The sequence below is a fragment of the Leopardus geoffroyi genome, chromosome A3 (genome assembly GCF_018350155.1).
Source record: "Leopardus geoffroyi isolate Oge1 chromosome A3, O.geoffroyi_Oge1_pat1.0, whole genome shotgun sequence".
Classification (NCBI taxonomy): Eukaryota; Metazoa; Chordata; class Mammalia; order Carnivora; family Felidae; genus Leopardus; species Leopardus geoffroyi.
The window spans coordinates 46,776,131-46,792,999 of NC_059336.1; the positions used below are offsets into that span (position 1 = coordinate 46,776,131).

General features: G+C 49.9%; 1 protein-coding gene across 1 annotated transcript; it reads left to right on the top strand.

The window, feature by feature from the left end:
• Nucleotides 1-647: 647 nt before the first annotated feature.
• PAX1 (paired box 1) lies at nt 648-10,881 on the top strand. Its single transcript, XM_045445480.1, has 5 exons — nt 648-1,012; nt 1,460-2,089; nt 3,674-3,816; nt 4,340-4,562; nt 9,408-10,881. Exons 1-5 carry the CDS (start codon nt 760-762, stop codon nt 9,497-9,499), a joined length of 1,341 nt encoding a protein of 446 aa, XP_045301436.1. The 5' UTR covers nt 648-759; the 3' UTR covers nt 9,500-10,881.
• Nucleotides 10,882-16,869: the final 5,988 nt, after the last annotated feature.

Below are 16,869 nucleotides of genomic sequence, written 5' to 3' on the forward strand. Positions count from 1 at the left end.
TCGCCACTATCCCAGTGGAGTGGATGGCAATTAAATATTGTAAAGATTTCCTATGGTCAGGTTTGGGGTGTCGTCTGGAAATGGGACACGGAGGAGTCTGCTCAAGCACAAATCGCCTTAGGCTCTAGCCTCCCCCTCCTTCCCCGGCAAGCACTGAGCACCACGCTGAGCACTCACCACGACGCACCCATGCCTGGAACTTGGGCACTGGCACCACTCTTTCCGGGCCCCTTCCCCAGGGGAAAGAGGAGGTAGAGGAAGCCATACACCAACGACCTTCCTAGGATCAACTCATCCTCTGATATCCTAGCTGCAATGTTGGTGTAAGTGACAATAAAACTAAACCCAAAACTAGTTCTACGACTAATGCTAGCACTAATAAATAGTCACCAATTTGAAATGACTACCCCCACAATTCTCGAAACTGGAGGCGTAAGGGGCTTCCAGGGGAGTCAAGACCCTGGAAGGTCCCAGGCCCGGCTGGGGTTAGGACTTGTGTGTATGTGGTGTGTGTGTGTGTGTGTGTGTGTGTGTGTGTGTAGGGGGGATGGGTCCCGGAAGAGGGCCAAGGGGGGAGGAGGACAGGAGGAGGGGGTAGAGTTTCAGGCCCGGGAGGGGGACGCTGGGGTGCAGTGACGGGAACCAATGAGCTGCCAACTCGCGCGTCTCCGGCGTGACTGCCGAGATTGACGTGGAGGACACGTCAAATTGATCCCCGCACTCTGCAGCCTCCCGATCAGACGAATTTCTCCTAATCGGATGAAGTTCACTCTAGGCCTGGGGTCGCGGGCGTGGAGAGTGTCCTGGGAGCGCCCGGGGGAGGGCGGCTGCGCGCTCCGCGGCGGCGCACGGCGCATTTCCAGCCCGCGGCCCGTCCGCCGCGGCTCACGACTCGCGCGCGCCCTCCCTCTATGCCTCTCCCGCGGCGGCGGCGCCCGAGCTCTCCCGGACTGCGCCGGGCCCAGCCCCGGCCGCCTCGGCGCCAGACAGCTGGCTGGCCCGCGCGCTATGGGTAAGGGGCGGGAGGCAGGCAGGGCGCGGGCGGGCAGACGAGGCGGGTTGCGTCCCGGCGCCTCCCTTCCCTCTCTCCTGCACTCCCTGGGAGAGCGGGTCCCGGGTCCCGGAGAAGTCGCGTTCTTCGCACGCCCCCAACCCTCGGGGGTTGGGGGTGGGGGAGTTCGGCGTGTCGCAGGAGGGGATGTTCCAATTAGATGCGTGAAAAGTCGAGAAAGGGCTTACAGGGCTGAAGCGCGCGGCGTCCCCCTCCGGGGTCCCTACGCGGGTGCCCATTCCCGGAGCCCGGACACAGTCCGTTTGCTCGCAGATTCTGAGGATCCGCCCGCCGGTCACTTTCAGAGGCGCGCCTGGTGCGGCCCCTCGTCTGGTGTGGCCACCCTTCTTGGCTAACCCGCCGGTGTTTTCTCTCCCTCCCGTTTACTGTCGTCCTGCGCGTCCGCAGAGCAGACGTACGGCGAGGTGAACCAGCTGGGCGGCGTGTTCGTCAACGGCCGCCCCCTGCCCAACGCCATCCGCTTGCGCATCGTGGAGCTGGCGCAGCTGGGCATCCGACCCTGTGACATCAGCCGGCAGCTTCGCGTATCCCACGGCTGCGTGAGCAAGATCCTGGCGCGCTACAACGAGACAGGGTCCATCCTGCCCGGGGCCATCGGGGGCAGCAAACCTCGTGTCACTACCCCCAACGTGGTCAAGCACATCCGGGACTACAAGCAGGGCGACCCTGGCATCTTTGCCTGGGAGATCCGCGACCGGCTGCTGGCCGACGGCGTTTGCGACAAATACAACGTGCCCTCTGTGAGCTCCATCAGCCGAATCCTGCGCAATAAGATTGGCAGCCTGGGTCAGCCGGGGCCTTACGAGGCGAGCAAGCAGCCGCCGCCGCAGCCGGCCCTGCCCTACAACCACATCTACCAATACCCCTACCCCAGCCCTGTGTCGCCCACGGGCGCCAAGATGGGCAGCCACCACGGGGTCCCGGGCACAGCAAGCCACGTCAGCATTCCCCGTTCGTGGCCCTCGGCGCACTCGGTCAGCAATATCCTGGGCATCCGAACATTTATGGAGCAAACAGGTCAGTCTCAGCGACCCTCTGTTGCCTTCCTGGAAGGGGCAGAATTGGGAGATTGGGGGGTGGGGTGGTCGGGCGGGCATGTGGGTGAAGGATCACACTTGCCATCCTCCTCAGACCGGTTATGGCTCAAGGGAGGGTTCAGGGCTGGCCAGGGAGACCGAGGGTCTTGCGCCTTCTGTGGGAGTCCTCGGACATCTTGAACTTTTTATGACAAATATGGAAAGTATTTCTCAAATGGAAGAGCAATCGCCGACCACAAATTCAGAGGCCTGAAATTGCGCTTTTTCATTCTTGCAAAAAGTATGCAAACTCCTATCACCAGATCTAAGCTAAACAAACCGCAGAGTCAATTCTGCCACCCTTTCTTATATCCCGATATTTTGGGTTCCCTTACCGTACCCTAGAGGGTTCTGTTCTTCTCAGGCCCAAAGGCTCTTTTGAGTAAAGGCCAAAGGGGGGTTGTCTAGCCGGTCTTGTCAAGCGGCCTAGATCTCCAGCAGGCCCAGTCGCCCTGTAGCGCCTGGAGCTGGGGTCTCCTTTACAAGAGCCCCAGGGCTGCAGCCGCGGGGGTCAGGGGAGAGCCACAAGGATTTGCTCGTTGCCTGCAATTATAACACAGCAAAGTGTTGCTCCTCATTCTCAACAGGAGTGGGAGGGAGCGGAAGGAGGGAGGGAGGGAGGTTTGGGGCAGTCATGGTTGGGGCTCAGGAAGAACTTGTGAGTCTCTTCACACTGTCCTCTTCTCCCAACAGCGGACCAGGGAATGGCGTGCTCTTAGGTGAGCAGACTCAGGAGGGGGGTAAAAAGCAAAACTCACCTCATCCCAAGGGAGAGGAGGGAGGGACCGATGGAAGGAAACTGAAAGCTTAGCCCCAGATGCCTTGGGGTCCCTCCGAGGCCCAGCACAGCTTTGTTTCTCCCAATTCAAACCCAGCCTGGGCCACCTGCTAGGGCCAAAGCTCCCTTGGTGGGATCAGTGGGCGTTTGGCTGGGAGGTGACCTCATCAGGCTTGTGCTCAGATCTGGAGTCTTCTCTTGGTTCCCCATGCACACGAAGTGCTGGAGGAGCAGACATGCGTCTGAGAAGCATGTGGTGGCTGTGTTGTTGCCTCTTTTGGGAGATCCGGTAGGTCTCCGGAGGCAGTTCTGCGTCGCCTTCCAGACGCCTGTTCAGACTGAAGAATCCATATAATAGTCATGAGCCTGCTGTGGATGTGAACTTGGACCATTCCGGGTGCCATCTGTGGACAGCGGAAAGGCGCCTCTGCCGAGTGCGCCCAGCCCCTGCCTTACAGGCCGAGTACCCGCCAGAGACTTCCCATTTCGCGGCAAGCGGGTCGAAGTCTGGGAGGAGCGCGGAGCAGGCCGTTCTTCCCTATGCCCTGCTAGGAGTGAAAGCGAAACCCGGTGCCCAGCCGCCCCTCTGCCTCCGATCGCTTTCTGAGCTTTTGAGTATCTCAGGTGTTCCGGAGGACCCTCGGCCAAGTGCTTGTAGGCTTGTGTGGAAACGTCCCGGCCCGAGGGCCGCGCGTGTGCCCAGCGCAGATTGGGATGCCCCTTCTAATCCGTCCTGTGTCCCCGCAGGGGCCCTGGCTGGGAGCGAAGGTGCCGCCTACTCCCCCAAGATGGAAGACTGGGCCGGCGTGAACCGCACGGCCTTCCCGGCCACCCCTGGAGTGAATGGTCTCGAGAAACCTGCCTTGGACGCAGACATTAAATACACTCAGGTAGCCAGGCGGCGCGCGCCGGGGAAGGAGTTGTCTTTAACTGGGGAGCGGGAGGGTCGGAGGGTGGGGGCAGAGAGAAAGGGAAGAGAACTCTTCCCCAGGCCGGCGAACGTATTGGTGTGTCTGGCTACCCCACCGGCGAGAGTCTGCGCCACAGATTTCTCTCATTTTCTCAATCTCGCTAGTTTGGGGAGGCTGCCTGTCCAGGGGATTGCCTTGCTTTTTGCCAAGATACATTTATTTTAAAAAGCTGGAACCCGGAACACAGATGGTAGAGGACTCCCTTCTAAATCTTGGGTGGTAAATACCATGACCCCCTAACCACTCACTATTATTTATAACAATTTACATGAACATCACTTTGCCAGAGTCCTTACTGGGAAAATTAGCGGCCAGGCTTACCGTGGGGATCCGAGGGGATAGCTGGGGGAAATGAGGATCCCCCCAGCTCAGTAATTGCGCCTGCGGGAGAATACGCTGGGACTGCCTGCTGCTGATGGTCTGTCCCTCTCGATCTTCACAGTCGGCCTCTGGCCTCTCTGCGGTAGGCGGTTTCCTCCCGGCCTGCGCCTACCCTGCCTCCAACCAGCACGGCGTGTACAGCGCACCGGCCGGCGGCTACCTCGCCCCCGGCCCGCCTTGGTCGCCCGCGCAGGGCCCCCCGCTGGCGCCCCCCGGGGCCGGCGTCACTGTGCACGGCGGGGAGCTGGCCACAGCGATGACCTTCAAGCATCCCAGCCGGGAAGGTGAGGGGTGCTGGCAGGGAAGGGGTCGGATGAATGCCCCTAGGGTTAGGAAGGGTGTTGGAGTGTGGGCTGGATCGTGGTGAGAGGGACAGAGAGAGAGAGGCAGAGAGAGAGAAGAGAGAGGAGAGCTGGAGTGGGTCCCAGGCATAAATCATTGCTAAACTTGTAGCTTCTTGGAGCAGATTGATTTTTAACAGGTGTGTATGGTGTATATGCTCTGTCCCTGGAAAGGCAGGTAGAGTTTGAAAGAGGCCTCAGGACTGTCTTTCCTGAATTGTAGGGAGAGAGAGGAAGAGGGTCAGGCTGGCAAACAGGACTCCTAGGTTCCAACCTTGTTTTGTGCCCTTGACCAAGTTATTGTTCCTTTCTGGCTCTCAATTTTTCCATCTGTTGAAGGGTCCAGAAGCACCTTCAGGTTCACCTTTCTGTGGCTTGCAGAGCTTTGTGGACTACAGCTGGATTCTTCCAGGCACCACCTATTCCTTTTCTTTTTCCTTCCTTCTTCCTTTCCTCCCTCCCTCCCTCCCTCCCTCCCTCCCTCCCTCCCTCCCTCCCTCCCTTCCTTCTTTCCCCTGGTCTCTCTTTTTCTCTTTTCCTTGGTTTCTCTGATTCATTTCCTTAAACACATGCTTTGGGAATGGAGAGAGCATTTCAATCATGTATCCCCAAGTCTAGACTCTTGAATTCTGTGTGATCTGGCATCCTTGTTTCTATGGGAAATGCAGCTGGAAATTCTCCTTCCTCTTCTCCCTCCATAAATCCACTCTGAGAAGTCCACTTAACAGATTTGAGGTATTTAATTGATGGTCAACAGTGAGGGGCATCTTCTTACACTGCCTTCTGGGTGCTATTTTTTCCTATAACTTGGGAAAAGCCCACCTGCTCTTGAGTCTCCTTTTCCTTGTTGGTGAACGGAAGGACTGGATATGCTAATTTCAAACCTTCCTGCATCTAGGTTCTCATCACCAGAATTTTGCAACTTCTACAACCCTAGAAAAGGAAGGAGTTCCCTTCCCAGCAGCGAAGGAGACTGAGCACAAACTTGGAGGGCAGTGTGGGGCAGAGGGATGTTCCAGACTACAAAGGGATCTTTACCGTCTGATCTGCCTCACACCTGCCAAGGCAGAAGTCCTTCTTTGTGATGTCCAGGCAAAAAACTGTATTTCCATGTAGTTTCAGTGAGATCAACAGCATGATCTGAAAGAGAGAGAAAAGATTAAGATGTCAACAGTAGCAGTCAAGTGGAGGAAAAAAATTGCTGTTTCCACTTCTTTTAGAGCACAAACATGTTGGAGTATAAATTACAAAAACTGAGTATTAATATCCCTTTAAGCTTTATATGTAAGGGCAAATGGGGGTGGGGGGGTCTCAGGATGATTGCTTTACTCAGGGTCTTGTTCTTGACCTCAAATCTTCCTGTTTTCTCAGCAGCTAGAGGTTATCTGCTAAATTAGAAATAGAAACAGAATTTTCTTCATTACACAAATCATTTAACGAGGCAGGTTCATTTGAAATAGAAAAGTATACCCACAAATTTAAATGATTTCCCCTGGGCTGATCTCAGGGAGAAGGAAGACTTCAGAAAAGGGACTCATACCTTCAGAATAATGCCTTTGGTTTGCTAACCAAACAAACTTTGTCCTGAGAAATTTCAAACTCTACATGAGAAACAAATTATGATGAATAGGTAACAATTCACAGGTAAAACATACAGTTCAGAATTCTAAACTAATTCTAGCTGACTGAGGGGGGATTCGTTGGTGGCTGATTTTCTTTAGAAGATACTTTTCTTTCAGAAATGCAGAGCCGTTGAATGACACTGGCATTCATGGCCCTTTTTTACCAGCATATTTGCTTTCTATTATGAAATATCCCACCCATTTTCAAAATCCACAGCAATAATTAGCTACCTTAGTTACTAATACCTTAATTTCCTGACCCCCATAGTTCTTTAGAGATCTAGGTAAAGAATCATTGAATAAATCAGGCTCATCATCGAAAACGATTTCTCAAGCTGGCATTTCAAGTGTTAGTGTTTGAACAGGAATATAAAAATAATGAGAATTACATGCCTACTTGGGGCATGGAGTTTCACCCTTTTTCTCACTGGCAGAAAAGTTGACTTCAAAGACCTCCACTTTCCCTCCCCCCTCCCCAACTGGTCTTTGAAAAATTACAAAGTAATAAGAATCACTGCCTTTAATTTCTCTAATCATTACTTAAATTATCTTCAAAGATACTTATCCCATAAGACAAGTTACTATCATTAATTATTGTTCAGTTTTGAAGAATAGTAGGAATTTTTTTCAGTAACAATTTCTGTATGGAAAGCAACTGAATATCATGAATGCTCAGTAAAAAGCAAATACTTTTGGTCATCTAGTGCATACACGCACAACACACACAATACTGTATCTACTTATCTACACATACATATGTTTCAATGCATTCTCCAAATCAGGTGCAAATGGACATTAACTGTTACCAAATCAAATGTCAAATTACGCATTGCAACATATTAATTTTATCTTGGTAAAGGGTAGTGAAGCTGGGCTCCCTCTTATGTGTAAGTGAGAAAATATGATTTATGTTTCCATCTGTGAAAGGAAAGTTTAATTCTTGGGGCCTGAGAGAATAAGAAAGTTCCGCCTCCTCTACATTTGGAGGGGACATGATATTCTGGGAATCTCAACACCCATCCACTTTCTTGTAATAGCCAGAGCAGGACCATCTCCACACACACCTTCCCTGCCTCCAGACAAGTGACAGAGGCCACCAGATGTTCGCTCAGGACAGCTAGTATTTATAATTTACAGTGTGTTTTCCGGAACCATCAAAATCTCGTGGTTCTAAAATCCCTCACATAGTGTCTTTGGAAAGACTAAGGTTTTGAATATCGAATCTATAAGATACTGCTTTTCTCCAAGAAAATATTTTGTATTTGTCAAACATAACTTGAAGCTTCATTCCAGTCATCTCTGTTTGGGATTAGCACCTGAAGGATTAATCCAGAAAGCAAACTTTGCCAGAGAGCCGCACAGGGTACAGGCGTTTGTGGGAGAGACCAGCAGCGGCCAGCCCGCTTTCCTTTGACCTGGCCTGGAGACCCCTTCCCAGATCCCTCCTGTGCCCGCCCCAACCAAGGTCCCAGTGGCCCTGCAATCGCAGTCCCAGTATTTTGAAAACGCTTGTCCCCATTCCTGCCCACTAAGATTAAATGAGCATGCAGGGCACCTAAGGCCGTTCAAACCTCCCAGGCCTTCCCTATGCAGCCACTCACGTTGCCCTGGGCCCTGCGTGTGGGAAAGGAGGGGAGGAAAGGTCCTGCGGTAAGGGCCTGGTGTGGACAGAACTAAAAACTCAGCTGCAGGAGTCACCCCACTAGGCTGGGGTGGAATCTATCTCTGGGCTCCTGGATGCTAACTTTTTACCAGTTCATTTTCTCGCTTATGTCTAAGGCAACCGGCCCAAAGCTGAGAAACCTCCTCCTCCTCTGATGTTTTCTAAACAGGTCCTCACCTTGAAGCGATCGCACAGAGTGGAAAGCGAGGGTCTATAGACCTCGCTGGCTGAGCGGACACAACTGTGTTTAGGAAAGAGCTGAGAGTCGAGGGAGAGCAGACTGATCACTGTGTCCTGAAAAGGTCTTCAGATAGCTTCAAAACCTCTGCGAAACCAGATGTGCGTGCGTGTGTGTGTGTGTGTGTGTGTGTGTGAGAGAGAGAGAGAGAGAGACCCCGTCCCTCCAACAGGGTCATCCGGCCCAGCTCCGCGCAGCCACGGCAAGCGGCACCTGGGACTGGGGTGCGGGCAGCTGCAGGGGAAAGTGTTCCCCCCTCATCCCAAAGTGAGGCGCTTTGAGCTACCCCTTTAAAAAAGCACTTGCAAGGGGGGTGGGGGAAAGAAAGTTGAAAATGGGAGCCTTTAGGTATAAACAATTTGTGCCTCCAACAGGAAGAGCTGAGCGGCCGGGGGGCTGGGAAAGGAGAAACAGGTTGCGCAATCGTGCCGTCACTTTGCTGGTTTCCAGCGGCAGCGCTTGGGCCCCTTCCCAAAACCCGAAATAATAGAGCAACACGCAGAATGCCGTCTGATCTGGCAAATCCACTGTCACTTAATCCGGAGGCCCGTAGGCCCTGGGGCATGCTATTTCCGCAGTGGGGGATCCCAGCTGGGTCCCCAGGCCGCAGGGCAGAACGAAGACGGCCTCCCACTTAAAGCACGGCCGCCTCCTGTGTGGTAGGGATCCAAGCGGCCGCGGGCCGTCCACTAGGGGCGGCTTTGGTGACCCGCTTTCCACTAGGTTGCCCCCTGCGCACCGCGAGCGCCCCAAGTAGCTTGAGGGACAGCGGACCTGACCCGCTGGGAGCTCCCCCCACCTCGCCCCCCACGACTTGCGCGCGTGGCTGGTGTCTGGTGGCCATTGGAGGAGGGGCGCGCGGGTCTCAGCTCCGTGTCTCCTTCCCTGCGTTCTTGGAGCTGAGAACCTCTCCTCGCCCCGGGGTGCACGACTAGGCCGGGCAGCCCCGAGCCCATCGTCTCCTTTATTGAGAGCGTGCGGGGCAAACGCAAGTGCACCCGGGCCGCGGTCAGGGAGCGTTTGCAAAACGGCAAAGTCTGTGCCCTGGAGTGGCTCCCTTAAGGGGATCTGGAAGGGTGGGCGCGCTAGCGCGCGCGTGGGGCCCATGGAGAGTGCAGGTCCCTGCTTCCTTCTTCCAACACCCTAAAGTGTCGACCCCGGATCCTCGCGCTGTCACCCGAATTTGCGGAGGTCCCGGGCCTCCAGGTGTCTCGCTCTGCGCCGCGCCAACCAGTGACCCGATGTCCCTGTGCTTCCTCCCGCAGTGGCCGATCGGAAGCCTCCCAGCCCCGGCGGCAAGGCCCCAGACGGCCTGAGTGGCTTACACGGACTGCCCATCCCGGCCTCGACCTCCTAGGGGCAGCGCTTCCCTGAACCCGGAGCAAGCAGCGGACCCGCGGGCGGACCGGGGCGCGCAGCTCGGCCTTGCAGTCCCGGCGACGCGCGCAGGACCCTGGACACACCGAGGAGGTGCCGGGAGCCGGCCTGCTGGGGGCCCGCCCCATTGGCCCCCAGATCTCGCCCTGCCCACCGGCCCGGCGGCTACATTTCCTTTGCCGCCCAGGAGTTTTAGGCTTTTCTGAACTTTGGCTTTAGACTGTGGCACCCTCTTCCGGATCCTTGCGCCTACGTGGCCTCCCTCCCCGGCCAGCCTCAAGTGTCCTTTCATACCTCTCCCGAGGTTGTACGGCACCCCTCCCCCTCCCTCTTCCCTTCCTTCCTCCCTCTTCCCTTCCCCTCTCCTCCTCAAATCAGTCCCGTCCCTTCGGTCTTTGTTTCCTCTCTCCCTTTGTTTCCCCTCTCCTTCCTACCCAGTCTTCTTTCCTTCCTCACGTTTCCCTGCCTCCCTTTTGTCCTCTTAGTTTTTTCTCCCCTCTGTTTTCCCTGCTTCCCTCTCTCCATCCGTTTCTGCACCACTGTGCCCTCTTTCCTGTGCTCCTCTCCCCCTTGTCTCCTCAGTGTCGTTTACGGTGACTCCATTTCTTTTCATTTCTTTTCATTCCTGACCTACACCCCTTCGCAGGTGAGCTCTAGACTGGACTCCTCGACAGTCCTCCTGGGCAGCTGGGACTTTTTAGTCTCCACCTCTTGGAGCTCCCCCAGCGCAAAGGGAAGGGTCCGGAACTTAGGAAATGGACAGAGAGGCCATAGCCTTTATTTTATATTTTAATATTAATGAACCCAAGCAAAACCCGGATGAACTGTCCTGTCCCCTCTCTCACCCCCAGGGTATTGTCTGATAATCTGTATTTTCTCTATGCCTACTGGCTGAACTTCTCTTTGCTTTCCCTGAGATGATGTGTCCCCAAAGGAGATTGGGGTACTAGTAGGGGGCACTGGGGCCATTGGCATTTTCTCTAGTTAGAAAACAGCGTGCCCTGGATGTTCCCGTTCCCACCCCTCCACACCTAACAAGAGGGAATCTGACACAATATAAATGCATCAGCACCCTTTCTGTTTTCAGGGGTCAGCACATTTGTTAATTTAAACCACAGACTGCTTCCGGGTACAAAGGTGCAATCTGGCTTCTGGTTTGCAAGGGGATGAGGGTCGGAAAACCCCAGAAAATGTCTCGTAGAGCTGGACGCAAGAGCTGTTAGCTGCTTCCAGGTTCAGGCGCACTGGTGGCGGGACCCTGGACACAAAACTGCAATTGTTGTAGTCCTTAAAATGTCATTGGTGACGGTGTGGCATCACCTGTAAAACGTGGCTGCCTTTGAATAAAAGAGAGCATCTGAAGGCCGCTTTGTAAGGGTGAGCAAGTCTGTGTCCAGTCTGCAGTGCTGTGTAGTCACCTGCTCTAGCCCCTCAATTTCCAGCATGAACACTATGAAGAATGAGTTATTTCACTGGTTTATTCATTAACACTCACATCCTGGGTTGGGCCGGAGGTGGAGGAGAAGGTGAAGGAGGAGCTTTCTCAAGGATTTGTCCCAGGAATGTCCAGGCAGAGAGGCATTATGCAGAAATCATGCTAAAATGAAGCTAATTCTTAGAGGAATAAAATGGGTAAAAGACAGCAACAATGAGGACTTTTCCGGAACATTTCTAACACTTTGAAAGTGAAAGAAAATTATCCCAGGCTACCAAACAATCTAGGGATTTCTAACTACACAGGGGTCTCTGGCTAATTGTTTTGTTTTTCTTTCCTGTGTTTGGCTTTCTCAAATGGATGGAAGAGATTTTTGAATTGAAGGTTTTGCTTGTAAGTGGAGCTGCCTGTTTGGACTAACAGAGGGAGCCAGTGGGGAGATTGTTTTCACTGCGTCTTATTGCAATCGTACCGCTGAAGGTATTAATCACAAAAGAATATCTGCTATTTTTCATGCAGAAACTTTTGTTCCCAGGTTTTCAAAGGGTCTTGCCTTTAAAAAAAAAAGTTCCATTTTATAGATAAGAATGCTGAGGACTAGCTATTTGGTTTCTTTTCTCTGGACCATACAGCGAACTGTAGCTTGGGGGCTTGGGGACAAATACTAGGTGACACCATCTCATCAGAGAGCCAGGATTGAGGCTTGAACTTTGAGCCTTGGGTCCTTAGCCTTCTGTGCCAGCATTCCCTGCAGAGAAGCTGCTCAAAATGATAATAGGAATAAAGTATGAAAAAGAAGCATGTTTTCAAGTCACTGGACCTCTCCGCGCATCTTCATGTCCTTAGATGTATTTTATATGTTTGTGGTTGTCATGAGTCCATGCTTGCTGCCAGGAGAAGGAGGATGGGCTTACCTGGCCCAGGAAGAAGGCGTCTCTGAAGAAACACTATTCTGTGTACCTAGCCTGTGTCCTGAATTGCCATCATCCCCATTTCCCTGACACTTTCCATTCTGTGTTTGTGCTGATCAGAGTTAAGGGTGGGAAAAGCAACACAGGAAGGGTGGAAGACACTTATGTCATAAATGCCACCTGCATTTGGCACTTTCCAAATCTGTCCCCAGTGGCTCCCCATATCCCATGGCTGGAGGTGGGCCTTTCAGAGTTCCTTGGCTGTGAGGTGAGATTTCATGGTGCATGGGCAGCATGCAGTCACAGTGCCGCTGGCTTTGACATTGGATGTGGGACATACAGGGACATCCCTTCTCTCTTGACACCTTAGGCCCTGGCAAGTCCCAGTGAGCTTGGCTTAAATCCCTGCTCCACTGTAGTGTGAGTGATGGAGGCCTGTGACCTCTCAGCTTCTTGTGTTCTCATCTCTGAAATGCACCGTCCAGTGCAGTGACACCCATGGCGACCTGGCCTGGAGGAAGACTAGCATCGGTGTTGCTTAATCTCCCTGGAGATGATTTTGCTGTTAACAGAGGGGAGTCATTTTAATGGTTGATGGGGGACCCAGCATTTAAGCTTTTTTTTCCCCCCAGAAGATCCCATTGGAATATTGCAATTTTGGTTTCTGTGCATATGGATCTGTGGAGGTGCAGGAGACTTAGGATAAAATCATGTAGTATCATGTCAGGCAGAAGAATGTAAGAAACAATTACTCCCCAAGAATAATTTTTCTTTCCTTTAGCACCTGCCCTTTTTTTTTTTTTTAAAGAATAATGTCCCTTTTTAATACAGAGAAGCACTAAAAAGGAAACAAACAAAAAAGACATAATCATTCAAATAACCCTTTGTTTTTTTGAAAGAACATATGTACATTGTTAGAAAACTCTAGCAGTACAGAAGCACTGAAATGAAAAGTGTAAGTTTCTTCTTATCCTCATCTCTGTCCTTAAAGATGAACAGTGTTACAGTCTTTTTCTAAAGTTATTTTTGAGAGAGAGAAAGCATGAGTGGGGGAAGGACAGAGAGAGAGAGAGAGAGAGGGAGAGAGAAAGAATCTCCAGTGGAGATTCTGACAGTGCAGAACCCGATGTGGGGCTTGAACCCATGAACCATGAGATCACGACCTGAGCCACAGTCCGACGCTTAACCCACCGAGCCACCCAGGTGCCTGTCTGTTATGAATCTTTCCAGGAAACAAAAATGCAGACAGCAGAATATCTCAGCTTCTGTATATGTGCTATTTGACAGTACAAAGATCTGGGCTCTATACATACTGATAGGGTCTGGAGATCTGATCTTTGCATACCGGCTGCTTCAGCTCCACAGTATTCACTTTATTCTCCTGAATGGATGCATATCATCAGGGTTTATTAAAAACAGAGTATTTATAAAGAGGGCCAGCTCTGTGCTTTGAATGAATAAAGGCAGGATTTTGTTGCATTCATTTTTGCAGGAAGTGCTTAGAATGGATTGTAATAACTTCTCTGGGAAAGGTGGCCACTTTTTGGCAAGGAGGAAGGAAAGCAAACCAAAAGGAAGGAGACCCAGGGACAAGAGACAGAGTTTTGTCTTTCCTGAAGACATTCTGATTTGTTTTATAGATCACTGAAGGGCATTCAAAGCTGCAAGTGGTGGGGCCCCTGGGTGGCTCAGTCGGTTAAGCGTCCGACTTCAGCTCAGGTCACGATCTCGCGTCCTGATCTCAGGTCACGATCTCAGTCCGTGAGTTCGGGCCCTGCGTTGGGCTCTGGGCTGATGGCTCAGAGCCTGGAGCCTGCTTCTGATTCTGTGTCTCCCTCTCTTTCTGTCCCTCCCCCATTCATGCTCTGTCTCTCTCTGTCTCAAAAATAAATAAACGTTAAAAAAACTTAAAAGAAAAAAAGCTGCAAGTGGCTAAGAAATGCAATTTTCCTTTCCTTTGAAGGCTGTCTGTCTCTCCTGGTCAGGAAAGAAAGACTGAGGTGGGGTGGGGTAGAAATATTGGATAGGAATAAAATGTAAATATCCAATACTGGCACAGGCTTTCTTATTACCCATCCCAAATCCACTTGGAATCTCTTAGCCTCCTTACGGATGAACCTCGCTCAAGGACAACTGTTTCCCCATTTGCTTGTTTCTTGACTCCTGTTAAAGAGGATGGGATTCATTTAATTGAATGGTGGTTCCGGTTAAAGCACTCGGTAGATTTCCTGGCATCAGCTTCCCTAGCTAGAATTACACTGGCCTGGGTTTCTTTTCAAAAGAAACCCTACCTGCTCCATGTTAATGCTGGGTAATATGAATTTAGAATCTTGCCAAAATGTGCCTGAGGAATTCATTTGAAAGGCCTGTGCATCCAGACAGGCTGTGTAATGAGAAACACTTGATTTCTTCTTTTAATGGGCAGGAATTATGCACAAAATGGTATTCGGTCTTCACCTTGACCTTGCTGTCTGAACTAGAGCCTCATTCACTGAAGAAATGTCCCATGGCTGAGATAGTTCTGGCCAAATGATTGAATCTCCACTTAAGAAGGAAACAAAACAAAAGAAAAAAACATCTGTTTTTGGATTCCTCCCCCTCTCCGTCCCCCCTTCTTCTTCCTCTTCTTCCTCTTCTTCTTCTTCTTCTTCTCCTTCTTCTTTCACAGAGCAAGGAGGAATCACACTGTCTCTTTTTCAAGGCATTACAATGAGAACCACACATAGTCAGAATCCAACTTGGGAATTCTATAAAGTTGGAACAATTATACTCAATTTAGGCAAGTTTCTTCTTTGGAGTTGAAACTGGTTGAAACCCCTGTTTCACTCTAAAGAGCTCTTCTCCAGGAGAAGCAGCCTGTGATCTTGGTTGGAACACACATCTGTTTCTGGGCTGGACAAATCCAAAAGAGGAATCCCAATTACAGTTTTCATGGGTGATGGAATTTCAGCTGCACTACAGTTGAACCACCTGGGCTGCCTCCACTGTCTTTTTTCTTCTTAAGGATGAAATAAGCTGATCGAGTGTTCATTCAGTTCTTAAATTACATTTCCATCTTGTAGCGTTTTATTTCCTTTTTCTCTGGTGAGATATATTGACCAATGGATTATCTCCAGTTTCTTACCAGCAGCACAATTTTCACTGTTGGGAGTTCTCCTGGTTACTGATGGATGCGGTTTTAGCTTCCTAAGATTTTCTCTTACCCAAAACAACACACAACAAAACGAAAATGCCTTAACTAGATGGTTTGGATTTAACAACAAATCTCTTGGAGGAAAAAATAAGTGAGATATTTGAATGAATTGAAAGAAGTTGATTCTTTTAAAGAGTTTAATTGGAACCTAAAATTTGTGAAACAAACAAACAAACAAACAAAAGAAACAGAAAGAAAGAAAATAAAAAGAAAACACTTTGACAAAAGAGGTATAAAAAGATCAGCTTGATCAAGAAGTGAAAAGTATCATTCTGGCCACCAGGGGGAGCACATATTGTTCTGTGCAGATAAAGAGGAAAACAAAGCTAACAATCCACACAAAAAAATTCATCACTCTGGTGGACCTGTCCAGGTTGTGAACAACATCTGTTTACAAGAAGAGCACTTTTGTTGTTGATGTTATTATTGTAATTGATAACCAGATGCTTTGATTTCTGGAAGAAAGAGGACCAGCTGGGCATGTGGTGAAAAATGAATTTTTTAGGCTTATCCACATGGGAATTATCAAATAAGTTAGCTGAGAAGTAAATAACCCTTTTAAAATAAGTTTAGCTTCTGACTTTGACCCTGGTAGATACATACATCCAATTCTCTTAATGCAGAACAAGTAAATATGAGTTTGAAAAACCACCTGATTGAAACTGACGATTTTAAGGAATACAATGAATTTTATCTGTATTTGTGCAGTTTTGATGTTTTTGATTAATTTGTATTTGAACCTCAATTTTAAGCAACATGTATGTTTTTAACAATGACTTTTGAAGTTCTTAATTGTTTAAAGTCATAATTCATACTTAGAGTAAGTGTCAATGTATTACAGAGAGGCAGCAAGGAAAAAGACTTTTACTTTCTCACTTTTCTGTTTATTTTAAGATAAAATACTTAAAAAGGGAGACTCTCTTACTATGTTTTCCTCTCTTAAACCATTTTCAACTTGGACTTTTACATGTATTAAATTCCTACTACCAGCTGAGGATCACCCCATCTGCAGGAAGTAGTCTGGGCAGAGATGGGGTATGTGGTGGCTAAATGTTGGTAGAACTAGCTAGGCTCAAATCTCTGTTTTACCACTTGGCAGCTGTGTTGCTTTGGGCAAGTTTAGACAAAACTTAGCAGTCTCGGTTTCCATGTCTGTTTAATGGGACTAATATCTCCCTTTCAGGGCATTTGCAAGGATTAAATGTGATTATATGTAAAAAGTAGAGACTGGATTTTGGGTCAGAGTTAGTCACTATTTGTGTTGTTATTGTTGATTTCTTCCTTTGCTTTGTGCATTCCTCATCAATATTTTATAGTGCATTCATTCATGTCACAGCCCTGCAGAACATATTTTCTGTATACCAGATTTGTGAAAGATACAGAGGCTGTCAAGACTGCTAATGCTAGGCTTGGAATTTCCTGAAACTTTCAACAGCATCAAAGGGAGTGCCACTGTAAGCTACTAATCAAAGTTTGTAAGCCCTGGGACATTCACCAAAACCTTAAGAGTACTTGATGATTTTATGGCTAGACCAGTGAGGATTAATGACTGGCCCGTTGGCCATCATTACTGCATTGAAGTAGATTTTATGTGCCAAGTGCACTTAGATCGATGTCATGTGACCATGCTTCCTGTCAAGTCAGCAGACCAGAAACTGAGAGGCCTTATCTTACTCTGTTCACCTCAAGGGGGCCGGAAAGCCTGTTGCATTTCCTGCCGACTACAGCATACTGATTATTGGCAGCCATGTTGGTCTTTGACTTTTGTCTTCCTGTTCTTCACTGAGAACATGAGTTTTGTTAGGATGAAG